Source organism: Urocampus carinirostris, chromosome 5 (genome assembly GCF_059441175.1).
Source record: "Urocampus carinirostris isolate Australia breed hairy pipefish chromosome 5, RoL_Ucar_1.0, whole genome shotgun sequence".
Taxonomy (NCBI): domain Eukaryota; kingdom Metazoa; phylum Chordata; class Actinopteri; order Syngnathiformes; family Syngnathidae; genus Urocampus; species Urocampus carinirostris.
The window spans coordinates 37,627,555-37,648,760 of NC_142353.1; the positions used below are offsets into that span (position 1 = coordinate 37,627,555).

At 39.4% G+C, this 21,206-nt stretch overlaps 2 protein-coding genes across 4 annotated transcripts; one reads left to right on the plus strand and one right to left on the minus strand.

Annotated features, from left to right (window-relative positions):
• Positions 1-124: 124 nt before the first annotated feature.
• ptrh1 (peptidyl-tRNA hydrolase 1 homolog) lies at positions 125-7,756 on the plus strand. 3 transcript variants are annotated; one of them, XM_088336685.1, is made up of 5 exons: positions 125-620; positions 2,057-2,270; positions 2,340-2,435; positions 6,430-6,475; positions 6,548-7,756. In XM_088336685.1, the coding sequence occupies exons 1-5, from the start codon at positions 554-556 to the stop codon at positions 6,794-6,796; spliced, it is 672 nt and encodes a 223-aa protein (XP_088192811.1). In that variant the 5' UTR covers positions 125-553; the 3' UTR covers positions 6,797-7,756. The 3 variants fall into 3 exon arrangements, with proteins under 3 accessions (XP_088192811.1, XP_088192810.1, XP_088192809.1); XM_088336684.1 differs by having other exon boundaries at positions 126-620; positions 2,019-2,270; positions 2,336-2,435; XM_088336683.1 differs by having other exon boundaries at positions 127-620; positions 2,336-2,435.
• Positions 7,757-8,877: 1,121 nt separating this feature from the next.
• Positions 8,878-20,920, minus strand: tor2a (torsin family 2, member A). Its single transcript, XM_088335196.1, has 5 exons — positions 20,686-20,920; positions 17,661-17,926; positions 15,797-15,972; positions 10,558-10,685; positions 8,878-10,481 (listed from the first exon to the last, which is right to left on the minus strand). The coding sequence occupies exons 1-5, from the start codon at positions 20,828-20,830 to the stop codon at positions 10,237-10,239; spliced, it is 960 nt and encodes a 319-aa protein (XP_088191322.1). The 5' UTR covers positions 20,831-20,920; the 3' UTR covers positions 8,878-10,236.
• Between the last annotated feature and the right edge of the window lie 286 nt (positions 20,921-21,206).

Sequence of the window (21,206 nt, forward strand, 5' to 3'; positions counted from 1 at the left end):
AAGTCGCAAAATAATACACTGTCCCTTTAAATACAGATTAGGCATGAAGACACAGTTTAATACAGTGTTGGGTGTCGTTTTATTATATCGCCGTTAGATGTCGCTGTGAGCGAGTCGAGCGAAAGCAAGTTCCTATTTCTTGACAAAGAAGATGACGAGGAAGCTGCACAAGGGAATCGACGCGATTAAATTGTGACACGTATTGATATCATTTTTATAAAACGCAGAAATATTAAGTTGTATTTTTCATCGAATCGTGTTTTAAAGTCGTTTGAATGTACTTATTTGTGAGGTTTGATGGTAGAAAACTGGAAGGCACACCATGCTAACCGCAAGTGGCTAACGGGATTAGCGGTCATATCAGTCACGCTGTCAACCAAAATGGTTATTTTGACAACGATCGCCGTCTTTTATTCTACTTTGTCATCAGCCGAATGATAAAGCGCTGGATCTTTGACATATTTACGTGCCTTTGTTGCACTTTGCGCCTGCCACGCCGTTGCTTTTTGACCATGCAACGTTTTTTGACTAGAACTCTCAGCCGACTTTGGCTATGGGAGCCGTTCGCTTCTGCGATGAGCTCCGAAACACAACTGCGCCCTCCAGTTCCACGAAAAATGGTAATTTTGGATACATAAATGTCTTGTGTCTAATGTACGCTGACGCCAAAACTTTATTTAGGAATAAACTAATCGTAAACAGTAGTTTTCTTAAGGTTTTAGTCAGAACGAAGCTTCATTTAACGTTTATTTAATTTCCTTAGCGTTTGTTCAAGATAACTCCCATAAACAGGGTTCATACGGGTGCTTGAAATCCTTAAATGCTTCAATTTCAATGTTGTTTTTAAGGATTGAAAAGTTCCGGAATTTTAGGTTAAGTACTTGAATCTTGTCAAGCATGCTTTTAAAATACCTTCTACATTGCATTTCTTCCTTTGTGATCAACGGCAGCCGGCATTAGTTTGTATGGGATTGTCCTAATGGGACAGGTGCATAGCACATCTAAACAGGGCACTACAAAATATGTATTGGCGCATGCATATCAATTTCGGACATTTATTATGGCCTTCTGCAAAAAATGTGCGGTCGCATTTACCAGTGGCACTTTGAAGAACTGAAAATGCAACTAAATATTACCTCAACTTTACCCAACACCTATATTGGAAGACATTTACTCACATATTGTTTAAGATCAGGTGGTGTCCAACGTGGTGCCCCCTGAGGACAATTAAGGTGCCCCTGGACCTGTTTTGTAGATAGTTCACCAGTGCTTGGTCATTGTGATTTTCTAGTAAAAAAAAAAATTTTTTTGTGTGTGGTTAACTGAGTCAATTTTTCGCTACTTCCTATTTAGCTCTCATTTTCTCTTTCGCTCTATTTCTCTCTCATGGTACTCATTTCCTTTATTTCCCTTTTTCTTCTCCCTTTCTCTTTTTTTCTTTCTCGCTCTTTCTCTCTCATGGTCCTTCTCATTTTCTTTATTTCCCTTTTACTTCTCCCTTTCTCTCTTCCTCTTGTTCTCTCATTCTTCCTCTTGTGCTCATTTTCTCTCCCTTTCTCTTTTTACCAATCTCTCTTGTTCTCCCTTTTCTTTGTCTCGCTCTCTCATCTGCACTCCGCTCGCTTTTTTCCTCCTTTCAAACTCTCTCCCTTCATTCTTTTTTCATTCTCTCTCGCTCTGCTTCTGATAACTAACCTAGTAATAACATAGTAACAACATAGTATTCAAAAATAAGCTCTTTTAGAAATGCAACTGAAACTGGTTTCCTTTTGCGCTAACAAGTAGCAAAAAGTAGCTCTCGGCTTATAAAAGGTTGGAGACCCCTGGTTTAGATCCTCAAATATATCCCCTATTTACTCAAGATTAAAAACTATGTCTTGGTAAATGTACACATAAGATTAAAAATTGCATATGTAAATCGGAAATTTAAATGCGAGTCTGCAAACTACATGGCGCACACCCGATTTATTTTAATGGTACTGGAGAAAGTCCTTAAAAAGTGCTTGAATTTGTCCAAGAAAAAGGTGTAGGAATCCTGCACATACCCTTTCTTCAGGTGGTGGGCCTGGGCAACCCGGGCATGGAGGGCACCCGGCACAGCGTGGGCATGGCGGTGGTGGGCGCCTTGGCCGCCCGACTGAACCTGGGCGAGCGCTGGCGGAGCGACAGGAAGCTGTGCGGCGAGGTGGTGGTGGCGGACGCTCGCGGCCTGGTGCTGTTGCGCCCCCGGGTGCTGATGAACATCAACGGCGTCGCGGTGGCCAAAGCGGGTAAGAGGAGCCGTTGCGGTCGGGCTCGACGAGAGCGGGTCGTGACGCGATCCCCTTGTGTTCAGCCAGCAAGTACGGCATCCGACCTCAAGACATACTGCTGGTCCACGACGAGCTGGATAAGCCATTAGGGAAAGTCGGCATCAAATATGGGGGAAGCGCCAGGTGGGTTTACAAACATAGTCATCCCCGTTTTATTTTGCATTTGATCTCATGGATATCATAGTTAACTCCTGATTAATCGCCCATTTTAATCCATTATAAATGTCCCTAGCATTATCATTTTAATACTCTTACCATTATGGAAAAGTGGATAGGGTTATTCATTTATTTATGAAATACTAGTAAATCAAAATGGTTAATCTCCATTAATATGAATATCATAGTTAACTCCTGATTAATCGTACATTAATCGCCCATTTTAATCCATTATAAATGTTCCTAGAATTATCATTTTAATACTCTTACCATTATGGAAAAGTGGATAGGCTTATTCATTTATTTATGAAATACTAGAAAATCAAAATAGTTAATCTCCATTAATATGAATATCATAGTTAACTCCTGATTAATCGTACATTAATCGCCCATTTTAATCCATTATAAATGTTCCTAGAATTATCATTTTAATACTCTTACCATTATGGAAAAGTGGATAGGCTTATTCATTTATTTATGAAATACTAGTAAATCAAAATAGTTAATCTCCATTAATATGAATATCATAGTTAACTCCTGATTAATCGTACATTAATCGCCCATTTTAATCCATTATAAATGTTCCTAGAATTATCATTTTAATACTCTTACCATTATGGAAAAGTGGATAGGCTTATTCATTTATTTATGAAATACTAGTAAATCAAAATGGTTAATCTCCATTAATATGAATATCATAGTTAACTCCTGATTAATCATACATTAATCGCCCACTTTAATTAATTATAAATGTCCCTAGAATTATAATTTGAATACTCTTAGAACATGGAAAAGTGGATAGGCCTTTTCATTTATTTATGAAATACTAGTAAATCAAAATATTTAATCGCCATTAATATGAATATCATAGTTAACTCCTGATTAATCGTACATTAATCGCCCACTTTAATTAATTATAAATGTCCCTAGAATTATAATTTGAATACTCTTAGAACATGGAAAAGTGGATAGGCTTATTCATTTATTTATGAAATACTAGTAAATCAAAATATTTAATCTCCATTAATATCATGAACATCATAGTTAACTCCTGATTAATTGTACATTAATCGCCCATTTTAATAAATTATAAACGTTCCTAGAATTATAATTTGAATACTCTTAGAACATGGAAAAGTGGATAGGCCTTTTCATTTATTTATGAAATACTAGAAAATCAAAATATTTAATCCCCATTAATATCATGGATATCATAGTTAACTCCTGATTAATCGTACATTAATCGCCCATTTTACTTAATTATAAATGTCCCTAGAATTATAATTTGAATACTCTTAGAACATGGAAAAGTGGATAGGCCTTTTCATTTATTTATGAAATACTAGAAAATCAAAATATTTAATCCCCATTAATATCATGGATATCATAGTTAACTCCTGATTAATCGTACATTTATCGCCCATTTTACTTAATTATAAATGTCCCTAGAATTATAATTTGAATACTCTTAGAACAGGGCGGCATTGGCTCAGGGGGTAGAGCGCTCGTCTTGGGATCAAGAGGTCGCAGGTTTTATTCCCGGATTCTCCGTGTTATATGTCAAAGTGTCCCTGGGCAAGACACTGAATCCCTAATGCCCCCAATAAGCAGGTTGGCGCCTTGCATGGCTGCATGGATGCTATTGGTGTGTGAGTGTAAGTGTGAAGCACATTGTAAAGCGCTTTGGGAGGTCATTGACTTGGAAAAGCGCTATATAAACGCAGACCATTAACATGGAAAAGTGGATAGGCCTTTTCATTTATTTATGAACTACTAGTAAATCCAAATATTTAATCTCCATTAATATCATGAATATATAGTTAACTCCTGATTAATCGTACATTAATCGCCCATTTTACTTAATTATAAATGTCCCTAGAATTATAATTTGAATTCTCTTAGAGCGTGGAAAAGTGGATAGGCCTTTTCATTTATTTATGAAACACTCAATTGATATATTTAATCTCCATTAATATCATGAATAGTTAACTCCTGATTAATCGTTCATTAAACGCTCATTTTAATCCATTACAAATGTTCCTAGAATTATAATTTTGGTATTCTTTGAACATGGAAAAGTGAATAGGCTTATTTATTAATTAAATACTAGTCAATTAAAATAATCACTATTGATCTCATGAGTATAATAGTTAACTCCTGATTAATCGCCCATTTTAATCTGTTATAAATGTCCCTAGAATTCTCATTTTAATACTCTTATCAACATGGAAAAGTTAATTCGCTTATTCATTCTTTTATGAAATACTAGTAAATCAAAATATTTAATTGCCCTTAATCTCATCATAGTTAACTCCTGATTAATTGTACATCCATCACCCATTTTAATCTGTTCTAAATGTCCCTGGAATTATCATTTTAATAATCTTTTCAATATGAAAAGTGGATAGGCTTGCTTTGTGCATTTTTCCTTGATTGAAAACAATGTTGTGTTAAATATTTCACGTGAACTATTTTGACTGAAAGGAAATTCACATTTTAAGGAACATTTCACACAATTTTACACGGTCAATAAACAAATACTTGGTTAAAAAAAAAAAAACATTTAACAATCCTTTCTAAGGATGATACAAAATCAAGTTGTTCTGAGTTAGCCGTATCCAAATGCCTGTGGCGAAAGCCATCCAGTGTCTCCTTGTTTTGACAAAGAAGGCGGAGAATCGGCGTTTGCCATATGATTGGACCTCAAGTGATATTTCAGACTACCGTATTTTCCGCACTATAAGGCGCACCGTGTTATAAGGCGTACCTTCAATGAATGATATATTTTTAAACTTTTTCCATACATAAGGCGCTCCCCATTATAAGGCTCTATAAGTGCATGCTGGTTTAAGATCAGGTAATTGTGCAATTTTGTAATTGTAATCCTGTGCAGTCCTTCCAGACATTTTTGTGATTAAGGGCGTCATAAATAAATGTGACTTAACTTGACTTGGCTACAGTAGAGGATGTAGTTACGTTATGCAACTGTTAGATGGTGCCGCGCTAAAGGGAATGTCAACAAAACGGTCAGATAGGTCAGTCAAACTTTATAAATAGATAACAAACAAGCTTTCCACAACTCCATTCACTCCCAAAATGAATAAACAGCTGTTTTATTATTTTCTCTGAGGTAAAGCATTTTCGTGACCCATCTTTGAACAACAGCAGGGCATAACATTTTACTTTTCCTCCATTTAGTCAACACGCAAAAAAAAACGTCTGATACTGTTCTGGTAAATCAAACGTTAGTGCAATCGCAATATAGTGACACTCGTAATGTGCAAAAACAATAACAGTAAAGCAATAACATAATAACTGTAAAATGTAAAACGTAGTGGGTTTTACATAATTCACCCATGGAACCATTGTTCAGTTAGCGAGTTCCTAGGGGGACTCTTAATTCTGCCGGCTCGAGCCACTCTCGTGTTCGTTCATTAATGTTGAACTCTCTCGCTGCTGCTCTATTTCCGTGTTCTACTGCGTGACTGATCGCCTTGAGTTTAAACTCTGCGTTGTAAGCGTGTCTCTTAATAGGAGCCATTTCAGGGTCTTTAGACAAACGCACAAATAAAAGAGAATCGTTGTCTAATATTTCCCACTATGCACAGCGCACTTCTACGCGAAAAATTGAGTCGGTGGCTGCTTACCGTAAGTTGCGAGACCTAGTAATTCAATATTGATCCATATATAAGGCGCACCGGATTATAAGGCGCATAGTCAGCTTTTTTTTTTTAAATCAGATTTTATGTGCCCCTTATAGTGCGGAAAATACGGTACTTAGGTGGAGGGGCATTAAGTAAGGTTCAATATAGCTTAATTTAGCTTTCTATAGCGATTTAAAGATACCCGCAGAAGTACAAAATATCCCAAAACTTACTCAATGTAACGTAACTTGTTATCATTCACCTCTGGATTATTGGCATTTTGATGTATGTTCTACCATGTCTCCGTGTTTTCGCAGAGGCCACAACGGCGTTCGGTCCTGCATGGACTGCCTTCGCACGGACGTGAGTGCTTTTTTTCCCCTCACGGGTCGGTGCAAAAATCCTCCTCACAGCTGTTTTGTCGTTCGCCCTCAGGCGATGCCAAGGCTACGGGTGGGCATCGGGCGCCCGGCGGCCAATGCTTCAGCGGAGAACCACGTCCTGGGCCGCTTCGGTGTGGAGGAGCAGAAAGTCCTGGACTCTGTTCTGGTTCAGAGCGTTGACATTGTGATTGAGCGACTGAGGAACGAAGGATTCTCCTCGCCCTCCTTGCCAGCAGGGGGCAAAAATGCTAAAGTGGGGAAGACAGAAACTCTGGAGACTCAAATGGAGCATAAGGGGTAGCTATGAAGGTAACACGGCAGTCTTTATCAGGGATTGGATGGACCCCAATGTAACAGACAGAAATTCAATGTCCTTTGTTCGTACAATGCTCTCATCCATCCATCCATCCATTATGTGCACCGCTTATCCTCAGTAGGGTCACGGAGGTGCTGGAGCCCATCGCGGCTGTCTTCTGGCAGTGGGCAGGAGACATCCTGAACTGATGCCAGCCAGTCGCAGGGCACACAGAGACAGACAGCTCACTCACACCTAGGGACAATTAACCGGACATGCATGTTTTTGGGAGGAAACCGGGGAGCCCAGAGGAAAGCCACACAAGCACAGGGAGAACATGCAAACTCCACACAGGAAGCCTGCTAGCTGGATTTGAACCCATGACCTTGGAACTATGCCGCAGATACACTAACCACTCAGCTGCTTTCAATGCTGTCAAGCAGGGGCAATTTTACATTCAGAACCCGGCCTGAAATTGGGTAATCTTTTAGATGACTGATTTTTACTTCCACCTGAGTATTATTATTTTGAAGTGACATTACTTTTACTTGAGTAACACACTTAGGCGTTAAAGGATTTTATACAAGTTACATTTATTGAGTGCAATGAAGATTTTCACCGAGTAGACCTTAGTTCAATGACTGTCACGCTGTTCCGAATGCAGAATATTTTGTCTAGTTCTGTTGATAACAGGACTCTTGACGGAGGACGGCAGGCATTGTTTTGAGAAACCACAGACATCGGGACGCTAGTCTCTGAGATTGTGAAGCTTACGTTGGGCTTCGTTGGCGCGCCCATGGGAGGAGTCGGCGCACCATTGTGCGGGGAGAGGATGGGCAAGGAAGAAAAGGCTAGATGACTTCAGAGAAGGCTGCCCAGAGACTCCAACAACACTAATTGGTCCGTTTTGGATGGAGTACACTTAGTTAAATTGTTAAAGAAATTAAATCTGCCCCCGTGTGAAAATGTTGGCTTTCTCTTGTTCATCTTTTCCATCAAGAAACGAGTGCGTAAATTGATTAGTGAATGTAGGTTGTGTTTGGTTAATGGAGTCAGATAACTAATTCGAACAATTTGGTAAACGGTACATTTTAACATTAATTCCCAACAGCGTCAAAGGTAAATTATTCAGATAACTCACATAGAACATGCTTACCAAACTATCAGTTTAATTCCAAATCACTAAAATCCCAAAAATGTTCATCCTCTGTGTCATGGTAAAAGATGCGCCACTTCCTCTTTCTACCTCTATTTGGCTTACGTCAGATGTCATTTCCGCCTCTCACCAATAGCTTACAAGCATTACTAGCTTTTTCTGCTTTTCGTCCAAATATTTCACAATTAGCAGTTTGTCATCTGCAGATTTTTTTCAGTTTCATTTTGCCGCACTTTGCCTAAATACGCACTCCACGCTTGATTTGAGGGACACAGCCCCAGGTAGCCACAAGCTGCGCACTTCTGCGGAAACATGTACTTTGGCGCTGAAGTAAGCATGGCGCTAAGGTAAAACTTTACCAAATGAAGTGAATTCGTTTGAGCGGGTTCAGACATTTGTATTTGTTTGACTTAGCATAAGGTTCACCAAGAGGGGCAGACATCATTGTCGGCCATCTTGCTACCGACAAACAAAAACATTTCTATTTTCATCCTTTTTTCTTGTTCTTTCTCGTCTTTATTTTTGTTGTTGCATTTTTCATCTTTATTACTTTTTTCCTCTTATTTTTTGTCCTTTTTTCTCTCTTTTGCTATTTTCTTCATTTTCCCACGTTTTTATACATTTTTTTTAAAGTCCTTTTTCTTTTCTTCTTGCTTTCTTTTATTTCGTCGTATTTTTTTTTTTAAAAAGGCTGGGCAAAAAAATAAGAAAAATGTAGTGTTTCGGTCACTGAGTCTCCATCGTTGGTAATATTTGTAGTTTCTGGCACTCCTTGTTTTCAGTTGCACTACACAACACGGTGACATCCAGCGGTCAGATAATAAACACTGTCCCTTTAATGTAAGTGGACCCCATACACATTATGGACTCATTTGCTACTGCTTGATTTTCATATTGATGATTTTTTTACGTCTTACTTTGTGTAATATATATATATATATATATATATATATATATTTGAGAACACTGGAAAATTTCTTCTCAAAGGTTTATGTCAACCCAGTGGGCCCCCAATTAATTTGAGTTTGAGACCCCTGCTCTACAGACATCAGCCTGGTGACAAATGCAAAATTACGCATCCCACACCCCAAAAAAAACAACAAAAAACGTTGCGTTTCTCCCTGGAATTTCCTAAAAAATAATAACAAAAATGTCCTTTTTTGGTCCATGAGTGCAATCCATGAGATGTCATATTCAGGGCTGCAACAATGGATTGATAACATCAATTTTTAATAAGCGTTGACAATCAATTTCCTCGTCTATTTGTTAAATCTTGATTTATGAGGCACCACTTGTGAATAGTTGTAGTGGAACTTTGGTCCAGCAGAGGGCAATTCAAGACAGTTGTGTGAAAAAAAGCATCTTAATTTTTTTTTTATTTGAATACTGACCTTTTTGTGCCAATTTTTTTGTAATGATGCCAAAACTACAAAGTTACTATGTTCGAGGGAACAGAAAGTGCTGGAGAAATAAAATAAATCTGAAAATAAATTAATAAATCAAAATATAGGTGTTAAGTGAAAATGACTGTGGAATATGTAGCTTAGATTTTCAATTGCACGTATGTAAGGTCTTCCTATTACAATTCACCACTGGGAAACGCTACCTTCTCAAGGTTTCTTCATTTACTCTTGTTGAGGTTTTGAGTTTTTCCTTGCCCTCATGTAGGTTTCAGATCAGGGGGTGGTGTAATATTACTACCTTCATGCGCGGTCCCTTTTAAAGGTTTCTTAATTTTTCTCATGCTGAGGTTTTTGAGTTTTTCCTTGCCCTTATGTAGGTTTTAGATCAGGGGATGGTGTCATTATAGTCTGGAGTTTGCAATAATTTGTGGTCTGTGCAGCCCTTAAAGGACTATACAAATAAACATGATTTAAAAAGAAAAATAATGATATGCTTAACACATGGTGCAGATTCTTAAGCATATTATTTACCCTTTGCACATTGTGAAGGTTTCATATTCAAATATTTAATCACAAAAAACAAATCCGTGAATCCCGTTTAAGTAGGTTTCTATTTATGTAGCATAAATTTCATATGTGTTTATGTTTCTTGTTAAGCTATTTATCCAACACTTGGATTTTTTATTATATATTACAGAATATTCTATTACTTTGTGCACCATTTTTCTATCCGTCCAAAATGTCAATATTGGAATAAAGAGGAGGAAATCAAAAAGGTATTCTTTTAAAAAGCTGATTCATCGAAAATAATCGTCGGTTGAAGCCCTATTCGTATGGAAATTCTTTAAAAAATGTGTTGTTTTTTTTTAAAAAAACATGCTCACCCGTCACAACAAAAGGTCTACCTTGCCCGGTACGCTTTTGCAGCCGCTTGTAGAAAAGTATTGTCCCGGCGAGGGCTTGTAAGTCATTTCGCCTGCGGCGGCCCTCGCTACATCGTGGCGCTCGCAGGCGCCGCGCTGGCATAACTGTGCCAGCGCACAACGCTCCACGTGGTGCCGGCACAGCGGCAAAAAGGGCACGTAGGCCGTCACTAGCTTCTGGCGGATTATGGTGGAGTTGTAGAGACCACCTGGAGGGGGGTGAAAAAAACCCTTGAGACATTCAGTACAGAAGACGACACTGGGCTTTACAAAAGAGTCTCGCACTGTTTGTGTTGTCGTGAACGGAGTCAGCGATGCCATCCTGAAATTGGGCCGGCGTCATCTCCTCTCGGTCCTGCCCGGACTGGCGCTGCTCCAGCGCCACCTTGTTGATCACTTCTTCACCCGCATTACTGCGTATACAACAAGTAGAGATCTTAAAAGGGATACCGAAATTCTAAAACACATTCAAAATGTGAAAAAAATGGCATGATTTGCATAATACCTAACGTAAATTCCGGACTATAAGGCGCACCTGATTATAAGCCGCAACCCCCACATTTCGGAAGGAAAACGGATTTATTACAAACACAAGCCGCACCGGTATATTAGCCGCATGTATCCACATTGAGAACCAAAGTCCTTTATAACTGAACAGTTTTACCAGGGAGAACTTGCATAGATCTGATGTTTCTCTGTTGCTTGCTAATTATCAGACATATCATGTTACTCCTCTGAGCCACTAGGTTGAAACGCTTGTTTTCAGCAGAGGGGCTGAATCAAGGCCCTGACCTGACCGTCACATGCCGACACATCTAGATTCTCATAATCGGCTGATTGAACGGCAAATGATACCGGTTGTTATCATTTGATGCAGACCTGCAGGTACCCGTTGAAAGTAATCCAAGGAAAAAAAAGTGTATATTTCCAAAGGTAAGGGTGGGAAAAATATATATGCACCTTTGTCTGCGGTGTCCACAAACACTCACCTTTACTGGTCCCTACTTCCCATAATCCCCGCGTCTGTTACGCCCCTTCTTTTTAATTGGTCAGTGCAAGACTTATCAGAACAAGTGTCCAAAATAAATACATGACAAAAATATACAATTGCAAATACATATTATACATGGTTACACATATTTACGAAGAAAGACGGTACACCGAGAGAGTTTTCAAAGCTTTAATAAAAATAATATAACTTTCATCCCAAACCGTGCCTGTGAAAGGTACCACCACGCTACTCATAACACGCTCGCAGGGCTCAAAGCGTAGCTGTTAAAAAAAAGCTGTGCCGCATTTATGAAATTCACAACAAGCCGTTCTCGTCTTTCTCGTCATTATTGATGTCTTCAAGGGCGTCTTCCTCACATTTGAAACGAACCTCTATCCTCTGTCATACGGATAATTTGATCATAATCCAAGAGGATGCAGTTTACCTCGGCGCACAATTCCACCGGTCTAGATTTTACCTTTTGTACTCGAGTGCTGCTGGTGTTCGTTAGGAAAATTACTTAAATAAGCCGCTTCACTGAATAAGCAGCAGGGCTGAACATTTGGGAAAAAAGTAGCGGCTTATAGTCCGGAATTTAAGGTATTTATATTACCGTAAATTCCGGACTATAAGCCGCTACTTTCCCCCCAAATTTTCAACCCTGCGGCTTGTTCAGAGATGCAGCCAATTTATGTAATTTCTTTAACGGCCGCCAGCGGCGCTTGAGTATGTAAGGTAAGATTTAGACCGGTGGAATGTATCCGCCGAGGAAGAACACAACTTCTGAGCGTAAATATACCCTCGTCGTGCAAATTGCACAAAATAAGGCTCATGACGCAGCTTCCGAGTTAATAGCAAACGGGCATATTGCTGGGGTGTGTTGAAGTAAGGGAGCGTGGGACGACGTCATTGTGATAAGGTTTCTTTCCGACATTGTGAAGGACCACTTAGATATCATTAACAAGGAGGAAGAAGCGGATGGTCTGCCGTGATTCTAATGAATACGGCATTTATTTCCTTAACAGACTAATTTGCTGGCATGCAAGTGTGTTGTTAGTAGCGTGAGGCTACCTCCCAAAGGCACGGTTTAGGATGAAAGTTATATTATCATTATTAAAGCTTTGAAAACCCTCTCGGTGTACCGTCTTTCTTTGTAAATATGTGTAATATGTATTTGCAACTGGATATTTTTGTAATGTATTTATTTGAGACACTTATTCTGCACGAGCAAATTAAAAAAGAGGGGCGGATCAAACGCGGGCTGATGGGAAAGTGGCGACCGGTAAAGGTGAGTTTTTGTGGACACGGCGGACAATAATGGATATATATTTTTCCCACCCTTACCTTTGGAAATATACACTTTTTTCCTTGGACATTTAGTTTCAATCTCGGGACTTGAAATTTGGCTTGGATTAATTTTGTGTTAATTTTATGTGGGTGCATGCGGCTTATATACGGGTGCGGCTTGTGTATGGACAAGATCGGTTTTCCCCCTAAAATGTGATGGGTGCGGCTTATAATCAGGTGCGCTCTATAGTCCGGAATTTACGGTACATCAGCACATTCCAATTATTTTCCGAGATAATGCATTTAAAAGACAGCCCGTCTCGTCTTGGACTTCCTGAGCGGTGACGTCATTGGAGGAACACCATCACCCCAGCAAACCAATCACTATGTTGGTTTGCGTGTTAGTCAAATAGGTAATGAGAATTTTAAACCAAGTTTTTGTAGAGGAACTACACTGCCAGAAATCCATTTTCCCCCAGCCTTTTGCAAGCACAGACTGTCAACACAATAAAAGACCCATTCACAAGACCTTTTCTTTTTCTTTAAGTGCACACAAGCGCACGCATACCAGGGCCCCTTCATTCACAGGAAGCAACCAGACTCCCAAGCTGTATAATAAAGTTTTGAGTGTTCATTTGTCATCAAAAGAGTAAATTTACACATGTGTGTCATGTTTCAGGCCAAAGATATATTTTATCGAGTGTCCGAATGAAATTTCGCAATCAACCGATTGGAGAACTTTATTTTGGAAAGCATCAACAGGAACTCCAACCAGTCACAGGAAACGCCTAAGCAGGATGCATTGTTAGCAGAAGAACTCATGGATGATAACGCCGCAACGCATCTAGCAATTTGAAAGTTATTGTTGTCCCCCCCAAAAATGAATTAAATGCAAAACCTCACTTTTCCTCCTTTGAATGCTTTCCATGTTTTCGTCCATTGTGGTGTGTTGATTTCTATGTTACGCGGAAGAACATGGAGACCGAACAGCCGCCAGAGAATTGAAGATTAGTACAGTAAGACCTCGGTTATCGCGGTTAATGGGGACCAAAACCACCCGCGATAAGTGAAAATCCGCGAAGTAGCGGCGCACATTCAAAAAAAAAAATATATATATATATATATATATTTATTTTTTTTCAGCATTTTTAGACCCGGTAAATGGGGAGCAAATCCACCCACTAAAAGTGAAAATCTGCGAAGTGGCGACGCCCCCTTAAAAAAAAAAAAAAAAAAAAATCTCATCTCATTATCTGCACCGCTTATCCTTATTAGGGTCGCGGGGGGGGGCTGGAGCTCATCCCTAGCAGACTCAGTTTTGCTACCGCTGAATGTTTAGACACACACACTTGTATGCTTGTCTTTGTTGTGCCAAAAAATTAACCAACCAGCCCCCCTGCATGATAATGTCCACCCTTGTGGCATAAATGTTACTAAAAGCTGTTTGACTCAAATCTTTAGGGCAATGTAATAGAACAGTAAATGCATTGCACCTTGTATGCGGAAACAGGGGAAACATTTAACGCAAGCAGAGGGCGAGTGCAACTCCAGTAGTGTTAAATCAAGAAATAAAACCGACTGTGGAGACTGCGCCCTTTCACACGGTGCGCCTTATGAGCGTGAAAATACGGCATTATAACTGTAAAGCACCTTGTATGTGCGAGGGGAAACATTTCCTGCAAGAAGAAGGCACCCGCGCCTTATCATGCAAGTGCAACTCCAGTAGTGTTAAATTCTGAAATAGATCCAACTACGGTGACTGCGCCCTTTCACACAGTGCGCCCTCTGGGCGTGAACAAATAATATCAAAATTCAAGCATTTTCAAGGATTTCAAGCACATGTACGAACCCTGATGAATGCTTACGGTTACTGTGATTCTCACAAGACTTATTTTCCATTTTCAGCATGTCTTTTTTGCATGATTGGAATGCTTGCAATGAAAGAAGCCCCCCAAAAATGGAGGTACTTTTTTTTAAATAGCGACAGTATGAGAAAAATTGAATGGGCCAACATTGGGGTTTTTTTTCGAATCAGGTATCAGATCAAGATTATGTATTGGCAGATACAACAAATCCAATCAACCCTCGTTTTCTCTTGGCCTGGCCCTCTCTACCGAAATGTTGTACCCAATGTGGCCCGCCACTTAAAAAGCTCGCCTCCCACTGGCCTAGGGACAAGTCATTAGGATTATAGTCGTGGTGTAGACCAGTGTTTTTCAACCAGTGTGCCTGAGACCTTTTCAAGTGAGCCGCAGATATTTGCCAAATTTTGTCTTTTGTCTGCAAAAAAAGCACGCCATTGTTGAGTATCTTTGTTTTCTTCCAGTTAACAGTAACATTCATCTATTAGTAGGTGGCAGCGGACTAGAATTTCTTTTCTTTTTATGTACTTATTATTTGCTCATGAGGTAGTGCAGGGAAATATATTTATTTACTTATTTTGTTTCAAGAGGATGTTTAAGATTGCACTGCAAAACAAAAAATATGAGTACAATAAATGAAATAAATAAACACCACATATTTTTTCTGATTTTACTTAAATTCTTATTTTACAGGATAACAAAAATTGGAAAAAGTTAAAATTAAGTTAAAAGATGTGCCACTGGCAGACAGTTTTTGCTTGTTTTAAGTATTTTGTTTGGTTAGTTTTATAGAAAAACTTTACACTGTCAATTTACACAACATGATAATTTAAGCGGGCAGCACGGCGGCGCAGTGGTTAGCGCGTGTGCGGCACAGTTCTGAGGTCGTGGGAACCTCATGCATGGGTTCAAATCCAGCTCCCGGCCTTACTGTGCGGAGTTTGTATGTTCTCCCCGTGCTTGCGTGGGTTTCCTCCGGGCACTCCGGTTTCCTCCCACATTCCAAAGACATGCATTTCAGGTGAATTGGCCGGTCCAAATTGTCCCTAGGTGTGACTGAGCGAGTGAGTTGTCTGTCCCCGTGTGCCCTGCGATTGGCTGGCAACCAGTTCAGGGTGTCCCCTGCCCACTGCCCGATGATTGCTGGGATGGGCTCCAGCACCCCCGCGACCCTACTGAGGATAAGCGGTGCAGCTGATGAGATGAGATAATTTAAGCTAAAAAAAGAAATAAAGAAAACAAACTGGTGGCAGTAAATCATTTTGAAACATCGTCAAATGTGCTTTGAGCTTTTTTTTATTGAAAATAAGTGTGCCTCGTCTCACAAAAGGTTGGGAACCACTGGTGTAGACATTTAAAAGTAAGCGAAGACATGAGCGCTCACCTGACGAAAACATAGATGGCTTTGCGGTAGTTGGTGCGGAAGACTACGTGGGAGTCGCCCAGGAAAGGCTCCAAAACGTCCAGCAGGCCCGGCCTCATTTTGTCCACCTCGTCGAAGATGAAGATGGAGCGGGCGCACTCGGTCAGGTTGCCCTGGACCCAAGACTTTAGATTCTCCTGGACCACAAACGCAACCGCAAAAATCACATATGGGCTTCCATTCCAAAGTTGCAATAGAAAAAAGGAGCACCACACACAATAACCAACACAATAAACCAGACCAGACACAAACATTTAAAAACAAAAATTGATTCAACGGATAGAAAATCATATTCTGTTATAAGGGACATTAAAAATGGGCAAACACTCTCTTTTTAAAAGCCGACAATCTAAATCATTTCTGAGAAAAATGATTCTTTGATTACTAATTGTAGAGCTGTGGTGCTCACACTTTACCAACATGCAAGCTAAATACAACACATACCATGTAAAAATATTCCACGTGCAAAACATTGACAATATTTTCTATGTGTAAATAAACACAACCTTGTTTTTTACATGAAAGTGCTTTACTTTAAGAGTAATTTGCACTGAGATTGCTGCTTCTAGTCTATATATAAATGCTTTAATTGTTTTAATATTTATTTCTGGTTTGTCTCAGTTTAACTTTAGGTAACTTGATATCGCAAGACAGCAGAAAGTTGACTTCAGGCTTGAATGTCAAATTTAGTCGTAACCTAATTGGTTCGGTGACTGGATGACAATGACAATGCATGCTGATATTTTTTCTAATGTCACGCGGTGATCCACCAGTACTACCCCTACGATCTACAGGTAGATCAAAATTTGTATAGAGTGCGCCTGTCGTAGAGCAGTCTGATGACCGACTACATGTTGAAATATTGATGTAATCGTTTGTTTTCGGGGGAAAAAAAACAAACCTACATTTATGGAAATAGGTTGATTTGTTAAATTATGGTAAATTGGTACATTTCAAAATGTTTGCTATATATCTAATTCAGACTGACACAGCTATGTCAAACATACGTCTCGCGGGCCGGATCCGGTCCGTTGTATGTCATAGATTTCATTCCTAACCAAAATTATAATTGTTTTAAATGAATGCAAAATAAATCCTCTCTCCGGCATCTAGAGGGCACTGTTTAATTGTATAGCGTGGTTAGTTGGTTAAGGTGTAAAACTGCATTCACTCATTGGTTAACCAATGAATGAATGAAAACTTTATTCGAACATCAAAATAAAAAACAGAACAAAAACAATACTTCAACAACAAAAAGCAAATGCTAAATCTACTGCACCCTGGTCATCTTGGAAGGGGGATTACGACTTGGGAACCCCCTTCTCAAGGTTTCTTATTATCCCTCATACTGAGGTTTTTGAGTTTTTCCTTTCCCGCTGGTTGGTTTAAGATCAGGCGATGGTGTAATTGTAATCCTGTGCAGTTCTTTGAGACATTGTGACAAAGGGGACTTGGCTTGACTCAGAACCAGTTAACACATTCAACGCCAAACATGAAAATATTTTGCCCCATTGTTTGTGAATAAATGAGTTAGGCTTAGAAAAGATCCTTCATCTTCCAAGATTATAATATGTAGCTTATTATATGTGGCATAACATTGAAAAACAAAGCTAAAAAATTGGAGTTCTTTTACTAATCCGGCCCTGCTTCAGAATAGTCTGGCAGTTTGACACCCCTGGACTACAACAACCACCCTTTAAATTTTACACGGCGAGTTAGTTTGCAATTAATTTAACATGTGACACGTTTATTAAATTACAAAATCAAATATCGATATTGTCAACCATAACCCAAAGGTGAAAACACGTGAAGCCAATTGCCTTACCCGCTGTAGCCGTAGGTTTTGCTTGTTGGGGAAATGCAGTGTGGGAATGAACTGGTGGACGAACGGGCTTCCCATTGCCGAAACGTAAAGATGACGCACTAGCATGTCGATTGCCAGGGTCTTGCCCGTGCCGGAGGAGCCGTGGAGGGACAAGACCAGCGGCCGCTCGGGCGACTTGTCAGCCAGGAATTGAGCCACCTCCTTGGAGAGGACATCCTGGGCCAGGTGCTGCCCGTACAGGTTCTTGTAGAGGTCCCACTCCAATTCTAGCAAGCAAGCAGCATTCATGTCAGAACTACATTTATTTACAAGGTGCATATTAAGGATCAACCGATATGGGTTCTTCCGGGCTGATATTGGTACCGATTAGTAGTATAAAGAAAAGGCCCATAACCGATATTCTGAGCAGATATTTACATGCTGTAAAAGCTTAAAAATTGGTGTAAGAAATCTTTAATAATGAAAAAAACTAAGAATATTTGTTGTAAAATCAAATAAAACAGTTTTCTGAAACTTTTTACAATAAAAAAATTACAATTTCAACACAACATGACTTACTTTTGCCGAAAACCAATATCTAATAATGCAATAAATAAAATAAGCTAAGCAGCAACCCGTATAATAGGTACACGAAAAAGTAATTTGCTTCCTGATTATTTTTTTTTACAAAAAATAAAAATGTCAACAAGACAATGAGACTTAAATTAACTTAAGACAAAAAGTGCATCGTAATTTCAACAAAGCTCACGAATTGAAAAGTATGGGCACTCCTGCTTTAGAGCCAGATTGATAAACGAATGTTACGGTAACAGCTAATCACTCAGCCTTCCACTTTAACAAGCTTTTAATGCTCGCTCTCAATCACAAACACAAATCCTTGAATGACAGACCAATGTTACGATTAGATCTGGAATATCAGTCTACATCTGCTTACCTAAAACATGTTGTTTACTACTCTTTTTACGCTATCTCTTAACCACAAACACACTTTTCTACCATAGACTTTTTAGAAATCTGCTGTTTAGTCAGCTCTAACGTTATTCTTCCTCGGTTGCTTATCAAATCAGAAGTCGCTGGGTGGGTAGTGTCCGAAAAAGAAAGGAGAGAGGGAGAGCGAGAGTTGGCTGCACCTGAGCCTAAATAGTCCATTTTTAAATATATGTCACATCGAATAAATAAAAATGCTTATACCGATATATGTTAAATTGCCAAAATATCAGTACCTAAAGAAGGCCTCTTCTTTTACCATTTTCATTGTACAGTAACAAAGAGAAACAAAAACAACAGTGTGGTTGTCACAATCTAGCATCCCCCACTCCCCATTCCTTCTAAATAATGTGTTCTGCTCCAAACAGCTTTGCTAAAAGTAAGATAGAAGCACACAAGGTAGTGGAAAAAAAATAGCATGATGGCTCTTTTAACTCAGATAGGCATTGTTAACACATACTTAATATTTTTAACTTTGTATCGACTCACCACTTGCATTATTTGACAGCTAGATGTCGCTGTATGGTGCAGTGCATCCAAAATAAGTTCCAAAAAGCACAAGCTAACAAACTAGAGTAGTTTAAGTGGTCACAACACACTATTTTATTACAAGTTTAATTGCACAGCCCTTTTCAGGTTTTTGGGTACCCATAGCAGCAAGATGACGAAATATCATGTCAGCTTCCTCTCGGTGAGGCTCATGTTATGTAAAATGAATGCTAGTATCTCAACCAACGAGTATTTTTAAAAATCACATTCTTATTGATCTTTTGTTTGCTTATTACTCAAACCAATATTGTATTTCATTCATAATGAACAAAGTATTTCTACGAGTGGATACAGTGTCCTTAAAGAAAAGAAATACTTTCGATCCTAATTAAAAAAAAAGGCTGATAGTTAAGACATTTTTCAAAATAATCTTAATTTGTTTATGCCATATCACCTCAGCAAGTGTTTTGTTTTCCTGCTTCAATCTACTAATATGGGTGGATGTTCCAGACACCAAGCTTATCACAAGTCATTTTATTTTTGTATAGCCCTAAAACACAAAGAGCTCAAAGGGCTTCACAGGTTATTACACTATTTTACACAGACCATTTTTCAGATTATTATTATACATTCCCCTGCTCTGGAGCCGACGAGAAGAGTAGGTTACGAGAAGAGTAGGTTATTCATATTTTTTTTTTTTTTTTTGGTTTGAACAAATTTATTGACACTAAAAACAGAAAACAATCATGACAATCTCAACAGCAATTAAGCACATTCACAATATTATATTCCAATATTACGTTTTTAACAGCAAACACAAAGTGAGGTTTGAACAAACCTTCTCGAAAATCAAACATATTCACAATTTCATTATATAACATCTTTGTTAGTGTCAATAGATCCGTCCAGGCCAAAGTCGATTGATGCTATAGAGTAGAAGTGAGTTTTAAGCTTAGATTGAAACATTTCCACTTAGGTTGCAGATCGGATCTCAGGGGGAAGAGCATTCCAGAGCACCGGTGCCACAAATATAATAATGTTCACGTTTGTAAGAATATATTCGCGGCATACTAGACAAAATCTCACGGCACACTGGTTGAAAAACAGTGAATTCTAGCATGACGAAGGGGGTAGGTTTGGGCTTGGCATTGATGGCGCATTTTTAAAGCGATCACCTAAGATTGTTGGGACAAAACAAATGCTCCAAGGGGGGCATGGTGCATTGTCCCAAGTTCATGCGAAAACTACGCCCTTGATTCAATGCCAAACGAAGACGGATCTTAAAGATCTTTAACATGTGGTAGGTAATTCTGCAGGGAAATCACAATATTGTGGTTTGTTTACATTCTGCGCGAACTCTTCGCAAGCAATATCGCACAAGCTCCCAAGTGGGTCACAGAGCAGTAGACTTCAAATAATACCAGTTGGATAATTTTGTACGTGTGTGACTATTTTTTTAATAATAATAACATGCCAGTTTCTCAAATAACAGCAAATGAATTAGCCACCGTGCTAACCGGCTACGCTAACCCCGGAAGTGCTTCCCTACCTCTGACGTTTGGTCGAAAGTCGCACTCGCAGCCGTCGGCGAGGCTGCAGTACAATGTCTCAAACACGCAGCTGACCGGCGCGTAAAAATATAAAAGCAGCACGGACACAAACGTCAACATTTTCTGTTCGTTTGGAGGTTTCATTATGACCAGAGCCCGGCGCCATTTGGGGGCCCGGTCACTGACAGAAGCCAGTCAACGTGTCCCGGAAGTCGAACCAAGTGAATGTTGGCAAGTGGGGGCTCCACCGGAAACACGTGACTTCCACTGTAGCGGAGTCGAAGTACTGTTTCCTTCACAAATTTACTTAAGTAAAAGTATAGGGATTTCAAAATACTCCCAGTAGTACAAAATTTCCCCAAACTTACTGAAGTAGATGTAATAGAGTAGATTTCTTCCGTTACTGCCCACCTCTGGTTGACTTGACCTTGTAGAAATCACTTTTCATCTCATCTCATTAGCTGTGCCGCTTATCCTCAGTAGGGTCGCGGGGGTGCTGGAGCCCATCACTTTTGAACAA

What these genes read in the sequence shown, in the direction of transcription:
- ptrh1 (XM_088336683.1), top strand. Translation starts at nt 435, where the DNA reads ATGATAAAGCGCTGGATCTTTGACATATTTACGTGCCTTTGTTGCACT. An exon ending in CTCCAGTTCCACGAAAAATG is followed by an intron (nt 621 to 2,056) that starts GTAATTTTGGAT and finishes CCCTTTCTTCAG; the next exon opens with GTGGTGGGCCTGGGCAACCC. An exon ending in TGGACTGCCTTCGCACGGAC is followed by an intron (nt 6,476 to 6,547) that starts GTGAGTGCTTTT and finishes GTTCGCCCTCAG; the next exon opens with GCGATGCCAAGGCTACGGGT.
- tor2a (XM_088335196.1), bottom strand. Translation starts at nt 20,830, where the DNA reads ATGAAACCTCCAAACGAACAGAAAATGTTGACGTTTGTGTCCGTGCTG. An exon ending in CTTTCGACCAAACGTCAGAG is followed by an intron (nt 17,927 to 20,685) that starts GTAGGGAAGCAC and finishes CTTGCTTGCTAG; the next exon opens with AATTGGAGTGGGACCTCTAC. An exon ending in AAAACCTACGGCTACAGCGG is followed by an intron (nt 15,973 to 17,660) that starts GTAAGGCAATTG and finishes TTTGTGGTCCAG; the next exon opens with GAGAATCTAAAGTCTTGGGT.